The sequence below is a fragment of the Exophiala oligosperma genome (assembly GCF_000835515.1).
Source record: "Exophiala oligosperma strain CBS 72588 unplaced genomic scaffold supercont1.15, whole genome shotgun sequence".
NCBI classification, from domain to species: domain Eukaryota; kingdom Fungi; phylum Ascomycota; class Eurotiomycetes; order Chaetothyriales; family Herpotrichiellaceae; genus Exophiala; species Exophiala oligosperma.
This window is the reverse complement of record NW_015622832.1, coordinates 441,877-464,081: the sequence shown is the minus strand read 5'-3', so window position 1 is coordinate 464,081 and position 22,205 is coordinate 441,877. Positions and strand designations below refer to the sequence as shown.

Here is a 22,205-nt window from a genome sequence, read left to right as displayed (position 1 = left end):
ATCTTACTAGATATCTACGGATACGGCCTACATATATTCTGAACTTGCTTATATTCAAATCGCACATCCCTCGCATCCTTCCAACCCAACTTGACGTACGTGTATACATACACTCTATCATCTCATTCCTTTCCGTCTTGACTTGACAAGCGTCAGCTAAGGGTTCCAAGATTTCAACATGGCCAACACCACCACAACTGTCAATGGTGACTCGACCAGTGACAATCCCGAAATCATCCTGTACACCAACCACGGATGTCCTTGGGCTCACCGTGCACACATTGTCATAAGAGAACTAGGGTTGCCTTATAAAGAGGAAATCATCGATTTGGATAGACCTAGAGATCCATGGTATTTGAAGATTAATCCTGTATGTTTTTTGTTTTCCTTCTCCAGACGCCACACACACACACACACTGATCGCCTCGTCATGATTTTCTTTCACAGAGAGGTCTAGTTCCGAGTGTCAAATACAATGGTGAAATCATCACCGAATCAGCAATCGTCTCTGGATTTTTGGCAGACGCACACCCTTCACACCTGATCCCCCCCTCCGATGGTCCCGACTCCAAGAACGCCCTCTACCGTGCCCGAGTGGCTTTCTTCGTCGACACCTTCTTCACAAAGGCGATGCCGAAATTGTTCGCAGCTCAACGTGCAGAGGGTGCCACCGAAAAGGATTCCGCCGCCGAGGAGCTCGCCGAGATTTTTGCAAAAGAATTGGAACCACTCTTCACTTGGGACGTCGTCGACGGGGATTCTCCCTTTTTCGGTGCAAGTAAAAGACTTACGCTCGCAGAGGTACGTTTCTCTCTTTTTTTGGGGGGGGGGCAATCTTGTCCCATCAACTTCCTCGTCCAAAATAACAACGACTTGACTTGTTCTTATCGTGATGTATTTGACAGGCACTCACTGCACCATTTGTCCTGAGACTCATAGCTTTGAGTAAACCAGAATACGACCTGGTTAGTCCCAAGATGATGTCTATGCTGGAATCAAAGACACCGAAATTCGCGGCTTGGGCCAAAAATGTCGTCAAGGAAGAAAGTGTGACCTATGTCTTTGACGAGAAAAAGGTCGCCGAGAGGACCAAGGCGAGGCTTGCCAAAATGGCGGCAGCCGAGAAGAAACTTTGATGATACTGACGAGACAGAACTCGTTGACACTACCTAGTAAGAGTAAAGAAGTCATGTGTATAGATACATAGATACATACATACAGACATACCTAGAGATATATATATATGTGTGTGTGTGTGTGTGTGTTTGATCCTCGAACAATCGTTGCTCATTTTGGTGCACATGTGACGGGTTTGGACCGGATGTGCACGTTACGCCCATGCGAGGCCGAACCCCCAGAACAGCCACGACACAAGGACTCGCTTGATCAAGGAGAAGTCAATTTCACCCACAGAGTCTCGTCCCTCGTCTTCGACGCGCTTGATGATTCGGTCATCCACCAGATAGATCCTCTTGGCTTTGGGCTCGTCCAGGATGAGCACCAAGATAAGTACACAAACACTTTCGGTACCGACGATGGCATGCTCACCCGAACGACAGCAAATTGCCAAAGAGAGTGATGGGTATCCCGATTATGAAATCGAGAATGGAAAAGCCAGCGCCCAAGGCGCAACTCCTAAACGGCCGTTCATGTGGCTAACATTCTCCAAGAGGCTAGGCTGTCGTCACAGCTTCGTATGCGGCCTGCCGCCAGGCCTACTCGTCAACATATTTGTGGTGAAGCGAAACGTAATATCGACCCCTTCATCACCTCTCCATCGAAATGAGCCGCTGGTGTCGCCGCGCTCTCGTCACGCCATCTCAAGATGCCAGACAGGGGCCGGGTGAAAGGTGTGTTGCGGAATGTGCCCCAGACAGAATATTGGGCGGGATTCCGTGCGGTGAGATTGGCCGGCTTGGCTCCGGCGTGCGGTGTCCTCTACGCCTTGTCGGCCAGGGGATACAAAAATCCGGTTCTCAAATCCCGTTACTGTACGGAGTAGAAGTGCAAGACTATATAACACTAACGGCATTCCCAAAATCCGGAGTATAGCTATTGGACTGGAATGACGGTTTGCACTCCCACTCGGGATGGCAAGCCCGATGAGCGGCGTTTCCAAACCCGGAACACAGCTACCGGTCCTCGAGGGTGGTTGCCAGTAAGTTAAAACAGATGGCATGGCAAGTCGCATAAACACGGGCTCCTTGAGAACGGAAATGCCCTTTGGCGCGAACCGCGAAGGGTTTTGTCAGCAACATACAGACTTTGTTCTCACAGGCTAGCCAGAAACCTTTTCAGAATGGCTCACTCGACTGCCGCAGTCCTGATTCTGGGCTTGGTGTGCAGCACACTCTTGATGAGCATCAGGACCGCGTACCGGAAGCATTTGAGGTCAATCCCGGGACCCTGTTTGGCTCGGTTCACGGGCGTCTACCGGTTGAGCCTTGTTTGGAAGGGCGATGCCCCCGAGCAATATCGCAATGTCCACGCAAAACACGGCAAGATCGTGCGGGTTGGACCGAATCATGTTTCGGTCTCTGATCCGTCCGAGATACAAACCATCTACGGCATAGGGAGTAAATTTCTAAAGGTGAAGGCCATCCGTCTTTGATGTGATGGATCGACTGACGCACTTCTGAAAGACCGAGTTCTACACCTTGATGGGCCCGTTTTACAAGGGGGACGTGATGCACACCACCTTTTCGACGCGAGACCCGGCATACCATCGGAATCTTCGGAGCCAGGTGGCCGCGGTGTACTCGATGTCGAACGTCCGGAAGCTGGAGTGCTACGCCGACGAGTGTTCGGCAATCTTCATCGACGCCATGAAAGCCCGATGCGCCGACCCGATCGACATTGCGCCGTGGCTACAGTGGTACGCGTTCGATGTGATCGGTGGCCTCACGTTCCAGAGGAGGTTCGGATTCATGGAAAAGGCAGGGGACATTGACAATATGATTGGGGGTCTGGACGTCGCACAGTCTTACGCACAGTTTGTCGGCCAATTTCCCAAGCTACACGACTATTTATTCGGTAGTCGGGTGCTCATGGGAACGCTCAAGAGGGTGTTTCCTAACTTGCCAGACCCCCTCGATAGGTTTATGGCTGTCACACTCCCCGATACTCCCAACTAGGAGCGAGAGTCGCTGATCGTTTCCACAGATCGCCGAGGAAGAGATTGTCAGATACAATACCACGGTACATCAGGATGGCTCCCGGGGCGACATACTTGCCCAGCTTCAAGCCACGAAAGATGGACAAGTCCCGTTTCGAGACATCGTCAACCACATCACGAACAACCTGTGAGTCTTCGGTCCGCCCCCCTTTGAGCGACCCACCGTGCTGACAGATCACTCCTCCGGAAGCATTGCCGGCAGTGACACGACTGCGATTTCGCTGCGCGCGTGCATTTATTACCTTCTGAAGACGCCCCACGCGTACCACGCATTACAAGGTGAGATCGATGCTGCGTTTGCGTCTGGACGACTGTCCGAGTTTGTCACGTACGAGGAAAGCACGAAGCTTCCCTATCTGTAAGTTCCGTGACGGCCATGACTTTTGGGCGTTGGATACTAAACCGGGGTTCCAGCCAAGCGACAATCAAGGAGGCCATGCGCCTCCACCCCGGCGTGGGGTTTCCTCTCGAACGCCATGTGCCGCCCGAAGGCGCCGTCCTATGTGGCAAATATCTGCCCGGTGGCACGAACGTGAGCATGACGGCTCCGGTGGTACATCACGATAGGACCATCTTTGGCGACGACGCCGAGTCCTTCCGTCCCGAGCGATGGCTGGAGACGGATGAAGTTCGTCTCAAGCAGATGGATCGGTGTTCACTCGCAGTAAGTTCTCTGGCTAGCCGTGCTCTACTAGGATCACCTCAGTAACCGGTGTCTCTGCCATCCCACCAACAGTTTGGTCACGGGGCTCGTTCTTGCTCGGGGAAGAACATCTCCTTGATGGAGATGGGTAAATTCATCCCGGTTCTACTGCGCAACTTTGAGCTGGAATGGGCTTCTGAGAAGCCGGAATGGACAACCTACTGTGCGTGGTTCTGGAAGCAGTCTGATATGCTGGTACGACTCAAGCTACGACGGCAGGGGGACACTAAAGGCCTGCCAGAAAGTTAATTGAATGGAACAGAAATAAACCAATGTATCAATGTGGGAATTTTAACGTCGTGTCTGTACGAGAGCGTATCTATCTAACGACTCATAAACTGGTGTCTATCTTGAAATGAAGTATGGGGGTAACCAGAATCTTGCGAGGCGGTCATTCATATTGCGCTCTTTAGATATTGATGACACAACGATGAGCGCGTCTCAATCGCTGCTTCAATTCGGTACTCCACGCTCTGCGAGCTGTTCTGCTAGTAGTTCGAGCTGTTTGGGATCACGCCCACCTTTCAACCCGCAGTCAATCTCCTCCACGGCCCCGGTGCTTCCGTTGTAGACCCAGCCTGTGATGGGGATTGAGGGCTTCATGAGCGGATGCCGGCGCAGGAACAGCACATCGTCCACAACACTGCGGTCCAGCGCCTGTCGCTCCGTCTCGCCCTCCTTCCAATCAAATGGGACCCATGCGACGCCCTGGATCCACAAGTCTGCTCCCTCGAGGAATGGGCCGTCCTTCATGCCGGGGTCGTTCTTCGCGATGGCGTTGCGAAAGAACTCGTCGCTGCAGTGCAGAGATCCACAGTCTGATTTGTGTTAGATTCATAACCACCATGTTCGAGGCGAGGGCGATGACGGAGGGCAGGTCGTGGTGCGTTCTTCTCTTACCTGTATGGTGGATGACCATGATTTCCTTGATGTCGCTCAGAATCTCGATACTCGCCAATGTGCGAATCACATCTGGAGGACTCGTCCGGCCGCCGCCATTCCGAATGATGAAAGCCTGATTGTGGCTTAACTGGAAGAAGTGGTCGGGACTACTACGCGCGTCGCAACAGGTGATGATCCCAACTCGAGAACTCGCACCCACTGGCGGATCCTGGTCTTTGAACACATTCTTCACGTAATTGTCATTGGCCGCCTTGAAGTCAAATGGAACGTAGGGATTAAAGCGATCATGACCGAGCGATTTCGACATGATGAATGGCTTGTCGTTGCTTTTGAAGTGCCTTCTGGTGATGTGAAATATCGGAGAAAGGCCAAAAGGAAAGAAGAAGAGGAAAACACCGGCACCAAAAAGGCTGAACCATCGCAGCTTAACCTTATATTCTCTTATCGCCGACGGCAGCTGGCCGCTCCATCCTGGAGAAATTGCATAAGCTGCTCCCATATCGTTCACCTAATCTGGGGCTCGGCCATGGTGCAGACCGCGAGTGGAAGGTTCTTGGCATGTATGATGGAGACGCGGGAGTCGTGATGTCCGGCGGCTCAACACGACACGCGTGATGACAACGCATGAGCTAGAGCGAGATTGCAATCTGTCCTGGATGCATCAGGGTCCGGATATTCGCTGTTGGCAGTGTAGGCACAGTATTTGGGCTCGCTCCGCGTGGAGCAAAGACCGAGGCATACTATATTATACTTTCATTGCCCACCCTGAAAGCGAAACGCAGCGATAGTAAATCTCGCCTTGTACCTTGCCTCACGCCGAGAACGAGATAAAGACGACCGATATTGTACCATTGCACCGCAATGGGGAGCATTACGGCTGGCGAAGATGCCCCTCTGGATCCCGATTTCAACACCCAAGTGGTTGTTGTCGGGACAGGGCCAGCAGGAGGATCTCTGGCTGCTTTCCTGGGTTCACACGGTAGGGACTCGGGCACTCAGCCTTTTGAGGGCCCGAAGAGCCAAGAAGACCAAAGTTCTAACGATTAGTCGCCAGGAATTCAAGGGATTGTAATTGGAATGACATCCACCACGGCAGAAACACCACGCGCACACATCACCAACATGGCTGCTCTAGGTCAGTTTCATGATCTCTGCAACAAGTAATTGAGCTCGGTGCTGAATTTGTCGTCCAGAGTGCTTACGGGACATTGGTCTGGAAGAAGACTGCCGAGAGCTGGCGAGTCCGAAAGAAAGCATGATGCATACCCGGTGGGGATACAGCATGGCCGGAGAAGAATATGCGCGCTTGTACGCCTGGGGCAACGGTCCTGCCTTGGAAGCCAAGTACAAAGAGGTCAGCCCTTGCGACCCAATCGATCTGCCACAGACTCGTCTTGAACCAATCCTCATCCGCAAAGCGGCGACCAGTGGCTTCATCACTCGTTTCAACACGGAGTTCCTGCGCTTCCAGGATGATGTCGCCAAATGCCAGGTGGACGTGATCGTCAGAGACACCGTCTTCGGGACAATACATCGGATTCGGTGCCGGTACTTGTTCGGTGCAGACGGTGCCCGAAGTCGAATCATCCAACAACTTGATCTACCGCTGAGGCAGAATCCGGGCGGAGGGTTGGCGTGGAATGTGCTGGTCAAGGCAGACTTGAGCAAGTACATCGCACACAGGCAGGGTAATTTGCACTGGTGCTACCAGCATGACGTGAGCCATCCCGACTTTGCCTGGATCGGTTTTCCCCGAATGGTGAAGCCGTGGCATGAGTGGGTGTTCATTATGTTCCCAGTGCCGGGGTACAAAGCAGACATCCCGCCGACTCAGGAGCATTGGATGAAGCGCATCAAACAGATCATCGGTGATGACTCCGTCGATGTCGAAATCCTCAACGTCAGCAAATGGCTCGTCAACAACATCTGGGCGGAGAAGTATGCTAAGGGTAACGTGTTCTGCCTCGGGGATGCGGTCCATCGTCACCCTCCCGCCAATGGACTCGGTTCCAACACCTGTGTTCAAGACGCGTTTAATCTGGCATGGAAGGTTGCGTACGTTCTCAAAGGTGCGCCATTGACCCGTTGTTCTATCTCTTGTCGCTGGTGGACGACTTGACGCTGACTTTACCTCGTACATCGCAGGTCTGGCTGGGCCAGAACTTCTCGATTCCTATGAGCAGGAACGGCAGCCTGTTGGCGCCAACATTGTGTCCAGGTAAGAGCCTATTCTCGACCTGTAACCCCGAGTCAGGGAGCTGATATTCCGACAGAGCATTTCAAGGCTTCCTAGACCATCTGCCTCTGTGGAAGAGCGCGGGCATTTTAGAGCCAAGCGCCGAAGAGCGAGTCTCGGCGTTTGCAGAACTGTCTGTCAACAGTGCAGTCGGAAAACAACGTCGGCAAGACTTCATAAAGGCCATCAAGGGGACCAGATATGAATTCCAGGGGCTGGGGATCGAGATGAACCAGCGGTATCGGTCCGGAGCTGTCTATCAAGCTGATCAGGGCGACGAGCCACCTCTTATGGGAGATCCCATCCTTGACCATACACGCTCAACATATCCCGGTGCACGGCTTCCACATGCTTGGCTCAATCGAGCTGTTCCGGGGCAGCGAATCTCGACGATCGATTTAGCTGGCAATGGTGGATTCACAGTCCTGACTGGCATCGGTGGCGAGCGGTGGAAAGAGGCAGCGGCTCAGGTATCAAAGGCTCTGGACATTCCGCTGGCGGCATATTCGATCGGATTCCGTCAAGATTGGGAGGATGTGTACTTTCACTGGGAGTCCGTGAGGGAGATCGAGGAAGATGGGTGTCTGCTCGTGCGACCCGATCGCTTCATCGCCTGGAGATCTCTCCAAATGGTGGATGACCCAGCCAGTGCGCTGCTGAAAGTCCTTCGCCAAATCCTGCATCGTGGCCAGGTGTGAGGAAAACGAAACGCGTCGCGGTTGCGTCGTGGTGGTTTCGACACCATCGCAGGCTGAGCTGCACACGAGTTCACGTGACGCACACTTAGCAGAACCGCACGGCGAGCAGATCAACATCAGCTTTACAATACTATTCCACCCCAGCTGCGTTGCCAGCGCAGTGTCAATCGTATTCGTACCCGTAGCCGGTGGCCCCGACCGGCTTCTTGGCTCGGCTTTGAACAGGTCCGTACCCCAGATTTCCGGGATTTGTGAATGCCGGCTGTGACCTTTGGCGCTATCACACGTGCTCGCGCTCCATGCCGCTAGGACAGATGTGGCGACCGGTGTTCGTGAATGCCGACCCAGCCATCATCGCCAACCGAGCAAGGATTCGACCATGAGAGAATCTGGCTACAGTCAGTCTTCTTTGTCAGATCTAGCCACGATTCTATTGAATCAAGTCGCCTGGGATCCCCGAACTTCCCAGGACGAGCGTAAAGGACTTGCCACTAGAAATCTTACGCACGGTGGAGAGGCCGGGGAAATCTGGGCGAGGACGATGCATTTTCCACACAAATCCTATACCCCATACCACAAAAGACCAGGACAAGGTTTTTGAGGTTCCTTCGGTTCTTGGGCGTATTTTGTATGTCAGTCATCTTTGTTATGAAGTTAAAGTCATCTACCTTTTCTTTCTAGAGAGCGACGTCCATCTTGCATTCGTTGTCATCCAGATTTGTACTCCTTCCCTCGTCCCTGAGCAGACTCGAACGTAGAAATCTCAGACGATTCTCTTGAATTGCCAACTCATGGCTTCCCAGGAGACGACGGCGAGACCAATTGGACCGGGTGGCTTGTATCCCCATCTCGCGAAGTTCCAATGCTTTCCAGGAGATCGTGCGATCAATGTAACAGGTATGCTGAATAGCCGTGTCTGGCCTTGTGCACGAATGTAACTGATTAAGGATCCAGAAAGAAGAGCAAATGTAAGGAATGCCTTTCTATGGGCCTCCGTTCCTGCCCTTGCATGCGACAAGTTTGGGAAGGACCTCACCGTGGCTGAACCCATTCAATCGATCAGGTGACCGCAAACGTCCGTCATGTACCAGGTGTACCAACGGCAATTCTGCCTGCTTTTATCCTGCAAAACGACGCCGACCCTCTCCCGGCACGAGATATCGCACTCTCCTCAATCAACTACGTCAGTCCGATGCCGAGGCAGAACTAGGTATGCAACGCCATGCATCTCATTTATCCCTGTACTCGTGCTCTCCTTGTATGGAAATGAACAATCAGGCTAATTTTAGGGCCCTTCAAGATCGACTCCTCGATCAGTTCGACGTCGAACAGCTTCAAAGAGCTTTGCAAAGGCGACGGCCGGCCTCGCAAGTCCTTTCCCAATCTTGTGTTGACCCTGCAACGGAGCTGCCGGTCTCTCCAGGAGTGACGGGTTTCACCGCCGCAAGGAATTGGCCAGATGTCTCTGCCGGTGTTGTCAGTGAATGCAGTGCTGCGCCATCCATCGACGTGGACGCAGACCTCGCTTTCTGGACTACTTTAGCGGGCTGGGATGGACCAGAGTTAAACCTCCCGCCAATGCCGTCAGGTAGGATGCTACCCTTGCTCCGTATTCCTCTCGACCGCACTCTGTTGACTCGTTATGATCTTGCATTCCCTACAGGCCCTCTTCAACAGTCTCTACCAATTCCCACCTTCGTGAACAATGGGGCCGCCGATGCTTACGATTTCCATGTCCCCACGGAGGTCGTTCATGAACTGTACGTTAATCCCCTTATTATCATTACGAACTACTGACTCCGCCCCCAGCATCGACTTGTTCTTCGATAGTGTCCAGTGTTTCCTCCCTCTCTTCCACCGGCCGAGGTTCGTGCATCGATTCAAGACCCTGATCGACGAAGGGTCAGGCTATTCCGATTTGAAGAAAGAAGATGCTTTCATCCTGAGCGGTGTCATGGCCATGTCCGCTCGCTTCTCCACTTCTTCCTTCTTCGACGACGTGGCACCATATGCGAGAGGTCAGGTCTTCGCGGCAAAGGCCCGCGCACTTTACGATACCGCATTCTCCTATGAGGGCCGCTGGCAGCCCTCAATGGCCCTTCTCCAGGGCTGCATCTTGTTGTCATTCCACGAACAAACGAGTCGACCATCGACGAACTGCTGGTTTCTAATTGGATCCGCGGTCCGCCTCGCTTTGGAGTTGGGTCTCAACAATATAGATGCGGAACGGGATGAGTCTCAGCTCACTTCGAGGCCAGCAGATGAGTGGGTCTTGATCGAAGAGCAGAGACGGGCATGGTGGGCGGTCTGGGAGCTGGATGTCTTCTCATCTACCATCCTTCGGCGGCCGTATTGTATCGACAAAGAACATATGTGCGTTCTATTACCCATTCCCGACCCTGAGTGGTTCGCCGACACTCCTGTTCCGTCTACTATGATCAACACCGACTCGGCCCGGATCTGGGACACGCTTCACGAGCATTTGCACCTGGGCGCCCGGGCTTGGTTTTTAATCTCGACATTTCTCATGGCCAGAGCCAACGACTTCCTCCTACACACCGACACCTCTTTGGAGAATATCGACACTTTTGAAGCAACTCTCCCACTTTTCATGCTCCTGTTGCCACCAGAGTATGACTTGAGGCCGACAGGGTTTCTTTTCAATGAGAGGAACTTTGCATCCTACAATTGGATCATCTCCATGAACGTCATGCTACATACGTATGTTGTGAACCCGAGGCCTCAAAATACGCACGCCCCCTCTGATTAGTTACTGATGCTGACCTGACAGTGTTCGCGTCCTACTGAGAAAAGCAAGAGAAGCTCGAAGACAACCTCGAAATAAGCAACCAACAGATGACATGGTTGAGGAACCGATACGCTGTCCGTTCGACACCCAGACAGTCTTCCGCGCAATGCAGGCCTGGGGCCCCGAGTATATCGCGCAAGCCTGCCCATTCATTACCTGTACCATTGTTGGCCCGTCGCTAGACATGATCCGTACTGCCCTGCACGCAGACAAGGCTTCTGATCATGATCACCATATCCAGCTCATCAAGCTCGTCCTGAGACGGATCGGCAGATACTGGGACATTGGAAACTGCGCGCTCAGTGAGTTGTATCCTCGATCCGGTGTTACGATTGCCCTGCAGAGCACTAGAGACATCGCCTCGACTGACACATAAACGTCTAGGGCTCGTCGAAATATCTGAGAGAGAATCCGACCTCGCTGGTCAAGGCTGCGAATCGGAACTATCAGGCCTCCGCAAGAGCTTTTCTTTGCTTGTTGGCAGCTCAAGGTTACAAGCGCCACTCTCTGAGAGCCCTTCTTCTAGTGAACGGTAGCGATCAGCCCATCATTGACAATCGTCAGCCTGCAACAACACATGACTCTTGTTTGGAATATTAGGCCGTGTCTGGAAATTCAAGAGCATCTGATTGTAAAATTGACACATCAAACGCACCATCGTGATCGATTCGACTACGGCACGAACGCCACCTCGCCAAACGTATGTGTCAATACTACCACCCTCCTTCTGACAACCACTACAACTTCGGGACCAGCAAGTAACTCTCCGCATACTCCCCTCCCAAATGCACGTTGTGGAACCCTTTGTTGAACTTAGGCTCGGCGTGTGCCACATGCGGATTGTCCCATTCAGGCAAGACCATCGTCTTGCCCGAGATCTGCAGTCGCAGGCCCTCTCCCTTCTCAAAGACAATCCCCATCGGCCAGATTCCGAGGTCCAGAGGCACCACGTCCCCCGGGTTTACGTAGTCCGGCTTGAGATGCGGATGGAATGGCAGATATTCTGTTGACTTCTCAGGATCCATGGCACGATGAGAAGCCCTCAGCATTCCCGTCGGTCCCAAGTATTTAGTAGGGTTAACATTGGCCACATCCTTGACTGATGTGATGTGCGATGGCAACTCGTGGAGAGGCACGTTAGACTGCTCCATCAGCTCGCCATCAGCGGACAGCTTTCGTAGCATCACATAAATGTCCAGGTCGTTGTGCTCCTTGCATGACACAAAGAATCGGAGTTTCGAGTAGCCCGCCAGTGTAGTTCGCTCTGGGAAGACGAAGTCATACGTCACCATGCCCTTGGTGGTCGAGTCGTATGAGTGCACAGCCTCGGTGGAACTGGGCGATATATGCATCGTTTTCGCCGCGGTCAGGTACAGCTTGGTGTATTGTGTTCGAGGGATGGGGTAGTCTTCTTCGACTTGGTCATAAACGGGGTACTTTGGGTCGCAATTGCAAGTCAGCTCGACACAATTCCAGCAAAGGAATAGGAGCTGTTGTCGGTGGGGAATTGTACATACAGTTTGTCCGTAGCGGTACATGGAGACACGCACTTTTGGCGTCGACTCCCAGCCATTTTGCTCGCCCTTTAAGTATCTTTCAAAGAATCGATCCAGATCATCAACCGAACTGTGAAGATAATCTTCATACCACTCTTGATGAGGGTGGAAACGTAACCACTTGTCGCTGCAATTGATTTCTCTGAAAGCTCGAACGGATCCCATCGTGTGTAGCATGGACGAGTAAGACGCGAGCACATAGGAAGGGATCTTGATCTTGCTGAAATCAACCCTTTTTGATTCCCAGTATGGGTCCCAGTACTCCCGGCTCTCGCCAATTGAAGCGGCGTCTTCCTGGAGACCACGGCCTGAACTCGAGCACACGTTAGAAGATGATCAACAAGGGTCGCTCAACATCGTCCTGTGAACGTTTGTAGCGCAACTCACCTGGAATGCCCATGAGAACCCAGCGCAAGAATGGTGACCATGGAATCCCTCCTCGGCGGCTCTGCTCGCGGTACATGTCACTGAATCCTTCCCACGGGGCGATGGCCTTCAGAGAAGGTGGCTGCTGCATGGCCGCCCAGTACTGGGCAATCCCAAGCCAGGAATTACCGGCCATCCCAACGCTACCGTTGCACCAGTCGAACCTCGCGGCGGCTTCGATAAGGTCGTGGCAGTCCTCTCCTGTTGTAGCGTGGAGCACGTCTTTTCGTCAGCCACCCAACACCGGATGTACAACAATCCTCAGTGGTCACACGCCTCAAACTGACCTTCCTTTCTGCCAAAGTAATGTAGATTCCCCTCACTGTCGAAAGAACCTCGGGCATTGGGGTCGAGGATGGCGTAACCTCGTCGGCACCACTCGTTCGGGTCGGGTCTGTGGAAGACCGCAGTCAGCATCGAAGTTGAGAGCCCGGCGTGGCGGCGAACTCCAGTCTGGTCTCACCCCTCGAACTTCTCTAACCCGCTCTGGCGACTCTTGGGTACGCCGACGCGATACGGAACCACGTCCATCAGATTGGCGCCACCTCCACCCTTGCCGTACGGAGAATAGGGCATGATGATGGGGATCTTCCGATCGGCCGTGTCTGCTGGTCGGTAGATGTCCGCGTACAGCTTCAGATTTCGATACATTAGCGCGGACCTGACGTTGGGCGAGTTGGGCCCGACGTACCTTGACTCCATCTCGCATCACAAACTCGACATCTTTTTCGAAGACGATGTCGAGATCGAGAGCCTTATTCTCGGGCGTCTTCTTCCAACCCTTTGGTAAGACCTTCTTCTCGTAACCGAATGGGATGTAGACCACTGGAGGATCTCGTCCAGGCAGATCCGCCGGGATGGCTTCCTGCCAGATCCATTCGAATCCATCATCAGGCTCGGTGCCCTTGTTGTAACCCGGCCACGATCTGTCGATGGGCATTTTGTCTTTGTCTCTGTCTCTCGTCCACAATGGCCCCACGACACGGTCTAGAGGACGTTGGGAGGGCGAGTATCAACAATGTCAATCTCTGATATTGGATGTGCTGCGCGAATGCTGCCCGGGCCGGGACAGGAACAAGTAGTCACGCATGTGGCTCAGGAAAGCCGGGGTAAGTCCTGCGACAGTCTCACCGACCCCAACGTTCTTCTTGAAATGCCGTGAATACGGCATCCTCGGTGTACGGAGGGCGAGTAGGTTTCCCGTGCTCTGTGGGGTCGTCGCGTTTGACCAACACCGGCGATGAATGCGTCCGGATTAGAAATGGTTTTTATTCGGCCGATGATTTCGCTCCGTACATCTCGTGACGTCTGTGTTCAGGAGCAGGATGCAAGGTAAGTGGTGAGTGGGCATCTTCAACCTTCCGGTTCAGATCTATGGTTACGATCGGTGTTGTAGATGACCGGGTGGTGGTCTATGGTGGCTCCTCCCCGCTGCCACTTTCACTCGACGTGCTCACCTACTTGAGGCGCTCATACAAGCGACCAGTTATGCACGTATGATGTGATATCGCCTGCGGAATCCCACACTCTCCTCCGACACAGACACATCGTTGAGAACGAATATTTTGCCCAAGGTCGTTACCCTAACCCGTATACAACAAGGATAGTGGTGTGCGGCGGCGGTCCATGGGTTCGACTTCGCTTTCTTCAAGAAAAGATTTATCACCGAAGAGTACCTTGTTCCAATTGGACCCTTTGCCGCCGCCTCCATGCAGCGGGAGGCGCGGCGCTCACGGGCTAACATCAACAGGCTCTGTTGTCTGATCCTTGATTTCTTCTCTCTCCCCACGAGATGGTTTGGTGCAGTTGATTCAAGTTGCATCTCACACAGCATGACCAGCAAATCTTGAAATCTGTGTGTTTTCCTTCGTTATATCATTGAAACTCCGTATTGAATTTGATGAGGCTAACGTAGGCACCTTGAGGCTTACATTATGCGGCCGGCGGACTGAGGCGACTTGATGTTTGTGAGTACTCGCCTTACGCTGACGACTAACCAAGCTAGACATATACTATTATCATCACCATCGTCATTTAATTGCTTCTTCGAGAGGTCATGTCCCAGCCTTTGTGGTCACCCTTGGTGATATCATAAAAGCCGAAAAGAATTTATCCAACTCTTCGTACCCTTCCATCGGACCCACGTACGACACGTGTTGATCCGGCCGTAAGATGACATTGCAGCCTTGAGAAGAAATCTCCAGATTCTTGAAAATCTCCCCATGGCCCTCGTGGTACGACTCGTCATCTACAAAGATCTTCCAGTAGTCCCAACCGTCGACTTCGTCGTAAGGATGCCACACCGGGGGGAAATCGAATATTGTAGTTTCACGGCGCGGAGTGTTGTGGACGACCAACAGTTCAAACACATCGTCGTAGCGCGCCGGAGGTGGTGGCGTGAAGCGGTGTAGAAACGAATCTGGACTTGCAAGTTTGTCTCCTAGTACCTTCAATTTGGAGGCTTGGTTCGAATCTCGTATGTCGCCGACAAAAGTGACGACACGCCATCGGCCATTCGATCGAAGAAGTTCTTGTAAGTGAGAAGGTCGCGCGTCCGACTGATTGAGCACTTTGAAACTTGGGATCCGCTTTCCCAATTCGATTTTGGGAGCGAGTGAAGGTGTCGAGATCACTCGAAGGCCAGAATGTACAGCAACATCAGTGCCGTCACCTTGCTTGGTCGAAGATCCGGGTTTGGCAACAAGGATACTCGCGCCATATTCGACGGCTACCAAAAAGACAAGGACGTCAGCTTACTTGCGGCCTCCTTGGAAAAAGAAAAATTCAAATCTTACCAATGCCGCTAGCAAACAGATTGCCCTTTACAAAGGCGTCTTTGAACTCTTCCATACTAATACCTTCTTCGTCCATGACATCCTTTGCCGGTCTGCCAGAGAAGAGGCGAGAGAAGCGATGGTCAAAGTCAATAAGATCCTGGGCGTTTTTGCGCCGCTCACTTTGATAGGTTTTAAGGATGGATCGGTCTGAAACACCTTTGACGACGTTGGCGATTTTCCAGCCTAGGTTGAACGCTGCCCACCACTTGTCAAAAAGGGGGACCAGAAACGAGATCACAAAAGCAACTCACTGTCTTGCATGCTAACATTCATGCCTTGACCTGCTTTAGGACTATTTGACACGTTAGCCTAGGCACCCCTGTGGCGATTGAGACGGAGAAAGGCAAGCTCACCTATGTGTGTGCACCGCATCGCCAGCAAGAAAGACTCTCTCACCAAACGAAAACTGTGTACCGACCCTCTGTCCAATTTGATATGCGGTCCACCAGTCAAGTTTCCGATACGTGATCTTGTATGGCGCCATGATACGTTGAGCTGATTGTAATATCGTCTCTGGTGTGATCTTTGATCGATCTGCTCTCGATCCTCCCTCGCCTAGTTTCTCGGTCCTCGTGAGCTGAATGTAAAGTCTCACGAGCTTGTTCTCGCGTGGTATAACCATCACACTTCCTTCGCTGGCCGAGTGAATCGCGCACCGCATCCTGATGTCAGGGAAATCCGTGATTGGGACAATATCGAGCACGCCCCAAATATAGTCTGTCGAGTCGCCTTCCAATTTGAAGCCCAATTGCTCGCGAACCCATGAATGCGCTCCGTCTGCGCCCAGCACATATTTTGCATGGACGATTTCTTCAGAATTGGCTTTGGCGTTCAACTTTGCGCCGTTCAATAGTTCTTGGGTGTCATCTGGGGCAAGATTACTTCGAAACAGTCCATCTTGCACGACAGTTCCATTTGCAGAAGTCGCCGTTTGTTTAGGGGTGGCTTCGTCCTCACTGAGATGTCGCAGTCTGATCGAAATGGGATAAGCTTCGTTATCCTCGAAGAGTGATTCATCGAGTTCCATTTTGGATGGCATCACACCGCGTTCCACTCGAATGTCGCTACAGGACTCAATGGTGTCAAGGAAAAAACGCTCGATCCGACCTTGGTGTAGCACGACCTGCTGAAAACGACTGATACCAGGGATCGTATCCGGGATGCGGTCACTTCTTCGAATGATTCCGTCCTTATCGGGGTTCCAGAGACAAATTTCAAGCATATGGTTTGATTCTATCCACGCGCGATGACCGAAGCCAAATGAGTCGAAGATTTCCAGGGTTCGACATTGAAGTCCGTCGGCCTGGCCATTAAAAATCTGCAGTATGGCATTAGAATGGTTGTCTTCCCTCTTGCATGACATTAAACGATACCTTTGTGCCTCTTTTGTCTACGATTTTCGTCTTGATTCCACATTTCGCAGCCCACATGGCCATCATGAGGCCGGCCGGTCCAGCCCCGACGATGACCAAGTCAACATACTGGGGACTGAATTCCTGCTTTGTCCCTTCGTTTGACGGCATTTTGAATGGCGACACCCAAGCTCTTACCTACCCGGAAAGGTGTGATAGCAGTCTGGCCAGATCGAATGCACGACTATTTATGTATCGAATGCGGACCACGTGTATTGCTAACCAGCAGCGAAAATTTCGTCAACTGCCGCTTGTACTTCCGATCTCATGATCATACAGGCTCCCCAAGGAGAGACAAGGCCTATCGTTTGCAAACCACGGATCAAGCATAAAGAACATCCCGATGCATGTTTCCGAATGAGGGGGTTGGCCAAACAGGGGTCATGGTATCGACCTTGCGGGGAAACATGACTGTGTCGGTACATTTGTGGTCTAGTTTGCGTGGCACATGCTTAGGTGAGCTCTCGGCGCCTCTCTGGAAGGACAGCCTGACTAGATTCCAGAATAGGTGGAAGCACTTTGGGTCGTGTCCGAAGTCACGGTCAACATGTTTGTTGCACATCAAGGGTAGACGATCGAGTCAATGCGGATCCGGTACAAGCAGTCTTCTTGTCAAGGCCACCATCAAGCTGACTCAAGGGACGCCGTATTTCTCGTGAAAGCACCATTGGGTTGAGAAGAAGAAGGCTCATCGTATTGGCATCTGAGAAAGGATCAGACACGGTGCCCAGTGAAGAATGGACAATTCTCGATTGTCCAGTTTGTATCAAGGAGAGCGATGCCTTGGCATCTTCTCGGAGGATCATCAAAGAATTTCACCGTAGAAAAGTCCAGCGGATCAATAAACCATCGATACGCAAATTTTCCCAAACAGAACTGTGAAGATTTGTTTGTAGGATCGTTTTCTAGTCTGGACGCAGCCAATGGCACCTTTGATAATCAACATGCGACTAAAGCTGGAGTATGTGCATCTCGCAATCTGCGAGGAGGTTTGAGGCGCCCAATCGTTCTCGCAATGGCTAGAGCTACTTTCGCCTGAAGAAACCAACTTAGCGACAACTGTTCATCCATCTGCAATGACACAGTCACCTCTCAAGGTGATCGCCTTGATATCTGGTGGCAAAGACTCTTTGTTCTCCATATTGCACTGTATAGAGAACGGACATGAAGTTGTCGCCCTTGCGAATCTACATCCCAAGCTTCCGAGCAATGGCCGGACCGACGATGCTGAAGGAGAAGACATGAATAGTTTCATGTATCAGACTGTCGGGCACTCGATCATTCCACTTTACTCAGATTGCCTTGGGATCCCATTATATCGGAGAGAAATCACTGGCTCAGCAGTACAGACTGGGAGGTACTATGATACCAGCGGGGAACAAAAATCTTTTGACGAAACCGAAGATTTGGTATTATTATTGCATGATGTACTCAGGAAACATCCTGAGGCCAATGCGCTATGCTCAGGCGCCATCCTGTCGACTTACCAACGCGCACGAGTCGACTCTGTAGCCGTTAGACTTGGGCTCATTCCACTGGCTTACCTTTGGCAATATCCTGCTCTTCCACCACCTCCTGGTCGTCAAGACTCCTTGACAGGCCTTCTCGAGGACATGTCAGCGGCTGGGTGCGACGCCAGGATAATCAAGATTGCTAGTGGTGGGATCAAGGAAAACCTGCTCTGGTCCAACGTCTCAGAAGCAAACACTCGGTCCAGGCTGGTAAGCGGCTTACGCCCTTTCTTTACAGAACACGAATTTTGGCTTCGTGGTGCCGTGCTTGGAGAAGGTGGCGAGTATGAGACACTTGCCGTGGATGGTCCGAGACCTCTATGGAAACGAAGAATAGACCTTCCAACGGACACAAGCTCGACCTTTTACGGAGAAGGCGGTGTTAGCTATCTTCGGTTGGGAAAAGCAAAGACGGTGGAGAACGACCCAGATTCCTCGCACGAGATCTCGACAGCTCTACAGCCTCGTCCTCTTGATGTACAATTCGAAGCTGTGCTGGAAAGAGTCCAGACTCAAGCGTCAGAGATGACTTCGACCAGGGATAGTGAGGCAACAACCGTGCTTTCGGACAATCATTCGGCGAGGTTTTCCATCGAACTCTTGCCATTGACTCGGAAACTGTCTCTAGCCTATCTTACCATTTCGAACATTACTGCCACAACAACGGGTGTACCGTCCGAAGACAAAGGAACTGCCGCTGACCAGATGAGACGAATATGCGAGAAGCTCAAATCCGTGCTCGACTCACTCTCCAGTACACAAAAAGTCCCTGGAAAGTTGACGACGTCAAACATCGTAGCCACGACATTGCTGCTGAAGGACATGTCACAATTCGCGTCGGTCAACTCGACGTATTCGTCAATGTTTCGATCTGGAGAACCAAATCCGCCAGCTAGAGTGACCATCTCCTGTCAGCTTCCTCAAGACGTCGAAGTCAGTCTGAATGTGATATTGGATCTTGGGCCGAGAGATGCGAGACGTGGCTTACACGTTCAAAGTCGAAGCTACTGGGCCCCGGCCAATATCGGCCCTTATAGTCAAGCAATCTGTGTCCCACTTCAGCAAACCTCTGAGATGAGTGTCAACGTGCACGATGCAGGTCTCCTCGAAATGGTTCACGTAGCTGGACAGATCCCCCTTGTGCCCCAAAGTATGCTTCTTGACGACGGCGGCTTCACTCACGCCAGCGTCTTGAGCCTTCAACATCTTTGGCGTGTTGGACAAGAGCGGGAGGTAGACATCTGGCCTTGGGGCATCGCTTTTCTCAAACGAGATCCAGACGCAGCACACAGGAACGCCACGACGGCCCAGAGAATTTGGGAGCACGCTCATCGCATAGGAACGAGATCTAGCAATTCCTCAGCACGTGATGACGATGACATCGACGACGAGGATGACCAAGGTCCAGACGCTTGGGACCTGCGATTCAATCGATTCCAGTTGGCGAACTCGGCAGCAGAGAATGCGGCCATTGGCCAACATCTTCATGTTTTGCCCAACAACACAGTTTTTGGCAAGAGAGCAACCACTGCCGATGTTGTTCCTCCATTCATTGCGGCAGAGGTCACGTCGCTACCGAGGGACGCACCCGTTGAATGGTGGAGCCTGGGCGTTGCCAACTTGATAAAAACGCTCACCTCAAGTTCTACTGCCGCCGCCGCGGCGACTTGTGGTCGAGAAGATTTTGAATGGGGCTCAATCAGCAGGACCTCCCTTCATGCCGAGTCTCCAAAACAATCCTCAGGAGGACATCCTTCGACCGTCCGGCAGCATCTGGTGACCGTCTTGATCCGGTCTGCCTCTGGCGGCAGTGGCAAACCCCGACACGGTCCTCGACAGGTCGACGATGATGTTCGCGCCCATCTTTTGCGAACTATCGGGGACGATGTGCATGTCGGGCCGCGGCCGAAATTACCACCAGTGCTCGAATGCGTCCACGGAACGGCCTTCTTGTCGACCGTCGAGGGACGGCCACGGTGGGCCGAAGTCTCGAAAGGGGAACTCTTCAACAGCTTGACGGTCATACCATGCACGTCAGTGCACGGTCGAGGCCAAGTCGGGACGCTCTCGGGCGGCCTAATCGACGACGCGTCGCCCTTTCCTGGAGGGGTGAAAAGCGGCGAGAGTCTCGGTCCTGTTGGGGAGACTGGCACAAGCGTCACAGACGTCACCGCCGTGTCCGAGACGTGTCAACCTTTGGCGGTAGCGATGACGATGCGTATCGATTCGACATGGAGTCGATGAGAGTTTTTTTTGGAGGGTCCATTGTCGACTGTACAGTACATACCCTGGTCAGCCCAGCCCAGCCGAAGCCCTCTCCCTTCTCGGGAGGTGCTTGACAGGCCGCCAGACGTGTCGGTCCCCGTCGCTAGGACAGGTCCTCGTACAAGTATATGCAAGCCACTGGAAAACCAAAGACCAGACCAAAAATCGTGATCCACTGACAACCGATCGCTCCACTTTCGTTGACGAGCACTCCGTACACACATTGTACACACAGACACATCCGGCTTTTCGTGGACCCTTCCCTGTCCAACATGGGACTGACAAAAACCCCAACCCCACAAGATACGCGACTTGTTGAAAGTCAAGAACAGACGTGTTTAGGTTTGGTGGAGTCATCTGCCAACCCAAGTCGATCCCCGTTTTTTTGGTGGAAGGGTCATATGTACGGTCATACCCGATGGTCTGAGCACCCGAGAGGGCGGGTAGAGCAAAGACCAGACGGGAGAGGAAGAAGGAGAAAAAAGTCTGCGTGTTTACAGACAACCCGTAAAGAGACGCGTTCAAAGACGCGTCTCTGTTGACATGTGTGGTGTACACAGATACACAATGATATGGAGTACAGCACAGTCCAGTGGACAAACACTTTTGACGGGTTGCGCCATATTATTGTCAACGATGTGGATGGATGCACGGATGGATGACCTACATACAGTATTGACTTTTTTTTGGTGGCGCGATCCTATCGATAAACATGAGCCCTCAACGATTCACCACCGCCTTCCGTGGCTTGCCTGCCTCCACAAAGTCTGTGGGCTGTGGACGTGTGTGGACTTTGGTCTGGTCATGCCACAGAGTCTCAAAAAAACGTCATTGTTCTTCTCTCGATGATACACGGACAATACTACACGTACACGTACCGCAGTACAATCACTTTGTGTATCTGCATGCTCGAAGCGGACCAAAAAAAACACCTCTCGACATCACGAGTAAGAGTTGGTTCGACTGTTGTTTGTTTTCCTCTACCCGGGACAGCTGAATGAATCTCGCGGATGCAAGATATATTGTTTTCTTTTGCAGTAGTTGACGTTAGGCAGTACTACTATTCATGGTCATCGAGTCTCTTGTATCCGATTCTTCGGTTATGCAGGTATTCAATTTCAGGCGTGCAATGCATGCATGCATACCGGTCAAATGGTGCCTATGAAATTTTCTGCAAATAGTTACAATGTTGTTGTTATTGTTGTGATCGTCTGGTTTTTCGTGGCATGTCACGCTCTTTAGTTCATCAGGTAGTTCTGTTTCCTCATGTCAAAACCATCCTCGGTTATGCACTTGTCCAAAATCGATTCCGATATTGATTGATCATGGGTTTGGGGGTACGGGTACTATTGAAGCGAGCGAGAGGCCACTTGGATGACTCGCGTATCAGAGCACTGGCCATGCCATGTTGTTGTTTGTGTTTTGTGTGTATGTGAGAGAGAGAGAGCACAAACCACATACGGAGTACTCGTACCCTACCCACTAGAAGAGTCCTCCCCGTCGTCATCCGCAAATTCGACGGTCACGTCTTTTTTTGTCTTTGTTGGGTTCTTGTCCTTCTTCGTTCCTCTGACGTTATATCCCCCAGTCATCCCTCAATGACGTTTGACCTCCAGCCTACTACGAGTACGAGTGGTGTTGGCTGTACACTGTGGCCCAGTTGATGGATACTAT

General features: G+C 52.1%; 9 protein-coding genes across 10 annotated transcripts; 6 read left to right on the top strand and 3 right to left on the bottom strand.

The window, feature by feature from the left end:
- Positions 1 to 41: 41 nt before the first annotated feature.
- On the top strand, positions 42 to 1,262 carry PV06_10800. Of its 2 annotated transcripts, XM_016412384.1 has the most exons (4): positions 42 to 95; positions 171 to 370; positions 448 to 801; positions 906 to 1,262. In XM_016412384.1, exons 2-4 carry the CDS (start codon positions 179 to 181, stop codon positions 1,134 to 1,136), a joined length of 777 nt encoding a protein of 258 aa, XP_016257398.1. In that variant the 5' UTR covers positions 42 to 95; positions 171 to 178; the 3' UTR covers positions 1,137 to 1,262. The 2 variants fall into 2 exon arrangements, with proteins under 2 accessions (XP_016257398.1, XP_016257397.1); XM_016412383.1 differs by having other exon boundaries at positions 42 to 370.
- Positions 1,263 to 2,299: 1,037 nt separating this feature from the next.
- On the top strand, positions 2,300 to 4,215 carry PV06_10799 (uncharacterized protein; the record flags this gene model as incomplete). The annotated part of the gene is made up of 6 exons (XM_016412382.1): positions 2,300 to 2,590; positions 2,643 to 3,107; positions 3,163 to 3,302; positions 3,366 to 3,533; positions 3,590 to 3,839; positions 3,912 to 4,215. The coding sequence occupies 6 exons, from the start codon at positions 2,300 to 2,302 to the stop codon at positions 4,125 to 4,127; spliced, it is 1,530 nt and encodes a 509-aa protein (XP_016257396.1). The 3' UTR covers positions 4,128 to 4,215.
- PV06_10797 (uncharacterized protein) lies at positions 4,162 to 7,838 on the bottom strand. Its single transcript, XM_016412380.1, has 2 exons — positions 4,779 to 7,838; positions 4,162 to 4,696 (listed from the first exon to the last, which is right to left on the bottom strand). Exons 1-2 carry the CDS (start codon positions 5,278 to 5,280, stop codon positions 4,332 to 4,334), a joined length of 867 nt encoding a protein of 288 aa, XP_016257394.1. The 5' UTR covers positions 5,281 to 7,838; the 3' UTR covers positions 4,162 to 4,331.
- Positions 5,643 to 7,715, top strand: PV06_10798 (uncharacterized protein; the record flags this gene model as incomplete). The annotated part of the gene is made up of 5 exons (XM_016412381.1): positions 5,643 to 5,760; positions 5,836 to 5,916; positions 5,975 to 6,850; positions 6,927 to 6,999; positions 7,055 to 7,715. 5 exons carry the CDS (start codon positions 5,643 to 5,645, stop codon positions 7,713 to 7,715), a joined length of 1,809 nt encoding a protein of 602 aa, XP_016257395.1.
- Positions 7,839 to 8,981: 1,143 nt separating the features above from the next.
- PV06_10796 (uncharacterized protein) lies at positions 8,982 to 11,285 on the top strand (the record flags this gene model as incomplete). The annotated part of the gene is made up of 4 exons (XM_016412379.1): positions 8,982 to 9,475; positions 9,525 to 10,436; positions 10,507 to 10,826; positions 10,909 to 11,285. The coding sequence occupies 4 exons, from the start codon at positions 8,982 to 8,984 to the stop codon at positions 11,058 to 11,060; spliced, it is 1,878 nt and encodes a 625-aa protein (XP_016257393.1). The 3' UTR covers positions 11,061 to 11,285.
- On the bottom strand, positions 11,262 to 13,446 carry PV06_10795 (uncharacterized protein; the record flags this gene model as incomplete). Its single annotated transcript, XM_016412378.1, has 6 exons — positions 11,262 to 11,960; positions 12,042 to 12,388; positions 12,468 to 12,707; positions 12,794 to 12,900; positions 12,970 to 13,139; positions 13,198 to 13,446. 6 exons carry the CDS (start codon positions 13,444 to 13,446, stop codon positions 11,262 to 11,264), a joined length of 1,812 nt encoding a protein of 603 aa, XP_016257392.1.
- Positions 13,447 to 14,560: 1,114 nt separating this feature from the next.
- PV06_10794 (uncharacterized protein) lies at positions 14,561 to 16,866 on the bottom strand (the record flags this gene model as incomplete). The annotated part of the gene is made up of 5 exons (XM_016412377.1): positions 14,561 to 15,234; positions 15,302 to 15,538; positions 15,595 to 15,635; positions 15,697 to 16,661; positions 16,717 to 16,866. The coding sequence occupies 5 exons, from the start codon at positions 16,864 to 16,866 to the stop codon at positions 14,561 to 14,563; spliced, it is 2,067 nt and encodes a 688-aa protein (XP_016257391.1).
- A 965-nt stretch (positions 16,867 to 17,831) lies between these two features.
- PV06_10793 (uncharacterized protein) lies at positions 17,832 to 20,510 on the top strand (the record flags this gene model as incomplete). Its single annotated transcript, XM_016412376.1, has 1 exon — positions 17,832 to 20,510. One exon carries the CDS (start codon positions 17,832 to 17,834, stop codon positions 20,508 to 20,510), a length of 2,679 nt encoding a protein of 892 aa, XP_016257390.1.
- A 360-nt stretch (positions 20,511 to 20,870) lies between these two features.
- Positions 20,871 to 21,382, top strand: PV06_10792 (uncharacterized protein). Its single transcript, XM_016412375.1, has one exon. It carries the CDS (start codon positions 21,075 to 21,077, stop codon positions 21,378 to 21,380), a length of 306 nt encoding a protein of 101 aa, XP_016257389.1. The 5' UTR covers positions 20,871 to 21,074; the 3' UTR covers positions 21,381 to 21,382.
- Positions 21,383 to 22,205: the final 823 nt, after the last annotated feature.

Bases quoted from the DNA above. Each gene is read 5' to 3' on its own strand.
- PV06_10792 (XM_016412375.1), top strand. From the start codon at position 21,075: ATGTGTGGTGTACACAGATACACAATGATATGGAGTACAGCACAGTCC.
- PV06_10797 (XM_016412380.1), bottom strand. From the start codon at position 5,280: ATGGGAGCAGCTTATGCAATTTCTCCAGGATGGAGCGGCCAGCTGCCG. The intron at 4,697-4,778 runs GTAAGAGAAGAA...AACACAAATCAG, and splicing joins CATGGTCATCCACCATACAG to ACTGTGGATCTCTGCACTGC.
- PV06_10800 (XM_016412384.1), top strand. From the start codon at position 179: ATGGCCAACACCACCACAACTGTCAATGGTGACTCGACCAGTGACAAT. The intron at 371-447 runs GTATGTTTTTTG...TTTCTTTCACAG, and splicing joins GGTATTTGAAGATTAATCCT to AGAGGTCTAGTTCCGAGTGT. The intron at 802-905 runs GTACGTTTCTCT...TGTATTTGACAG, and splicing joins AAAGACTTACGCTCGCAGAG to GCACTCACTGCACCATTTGT.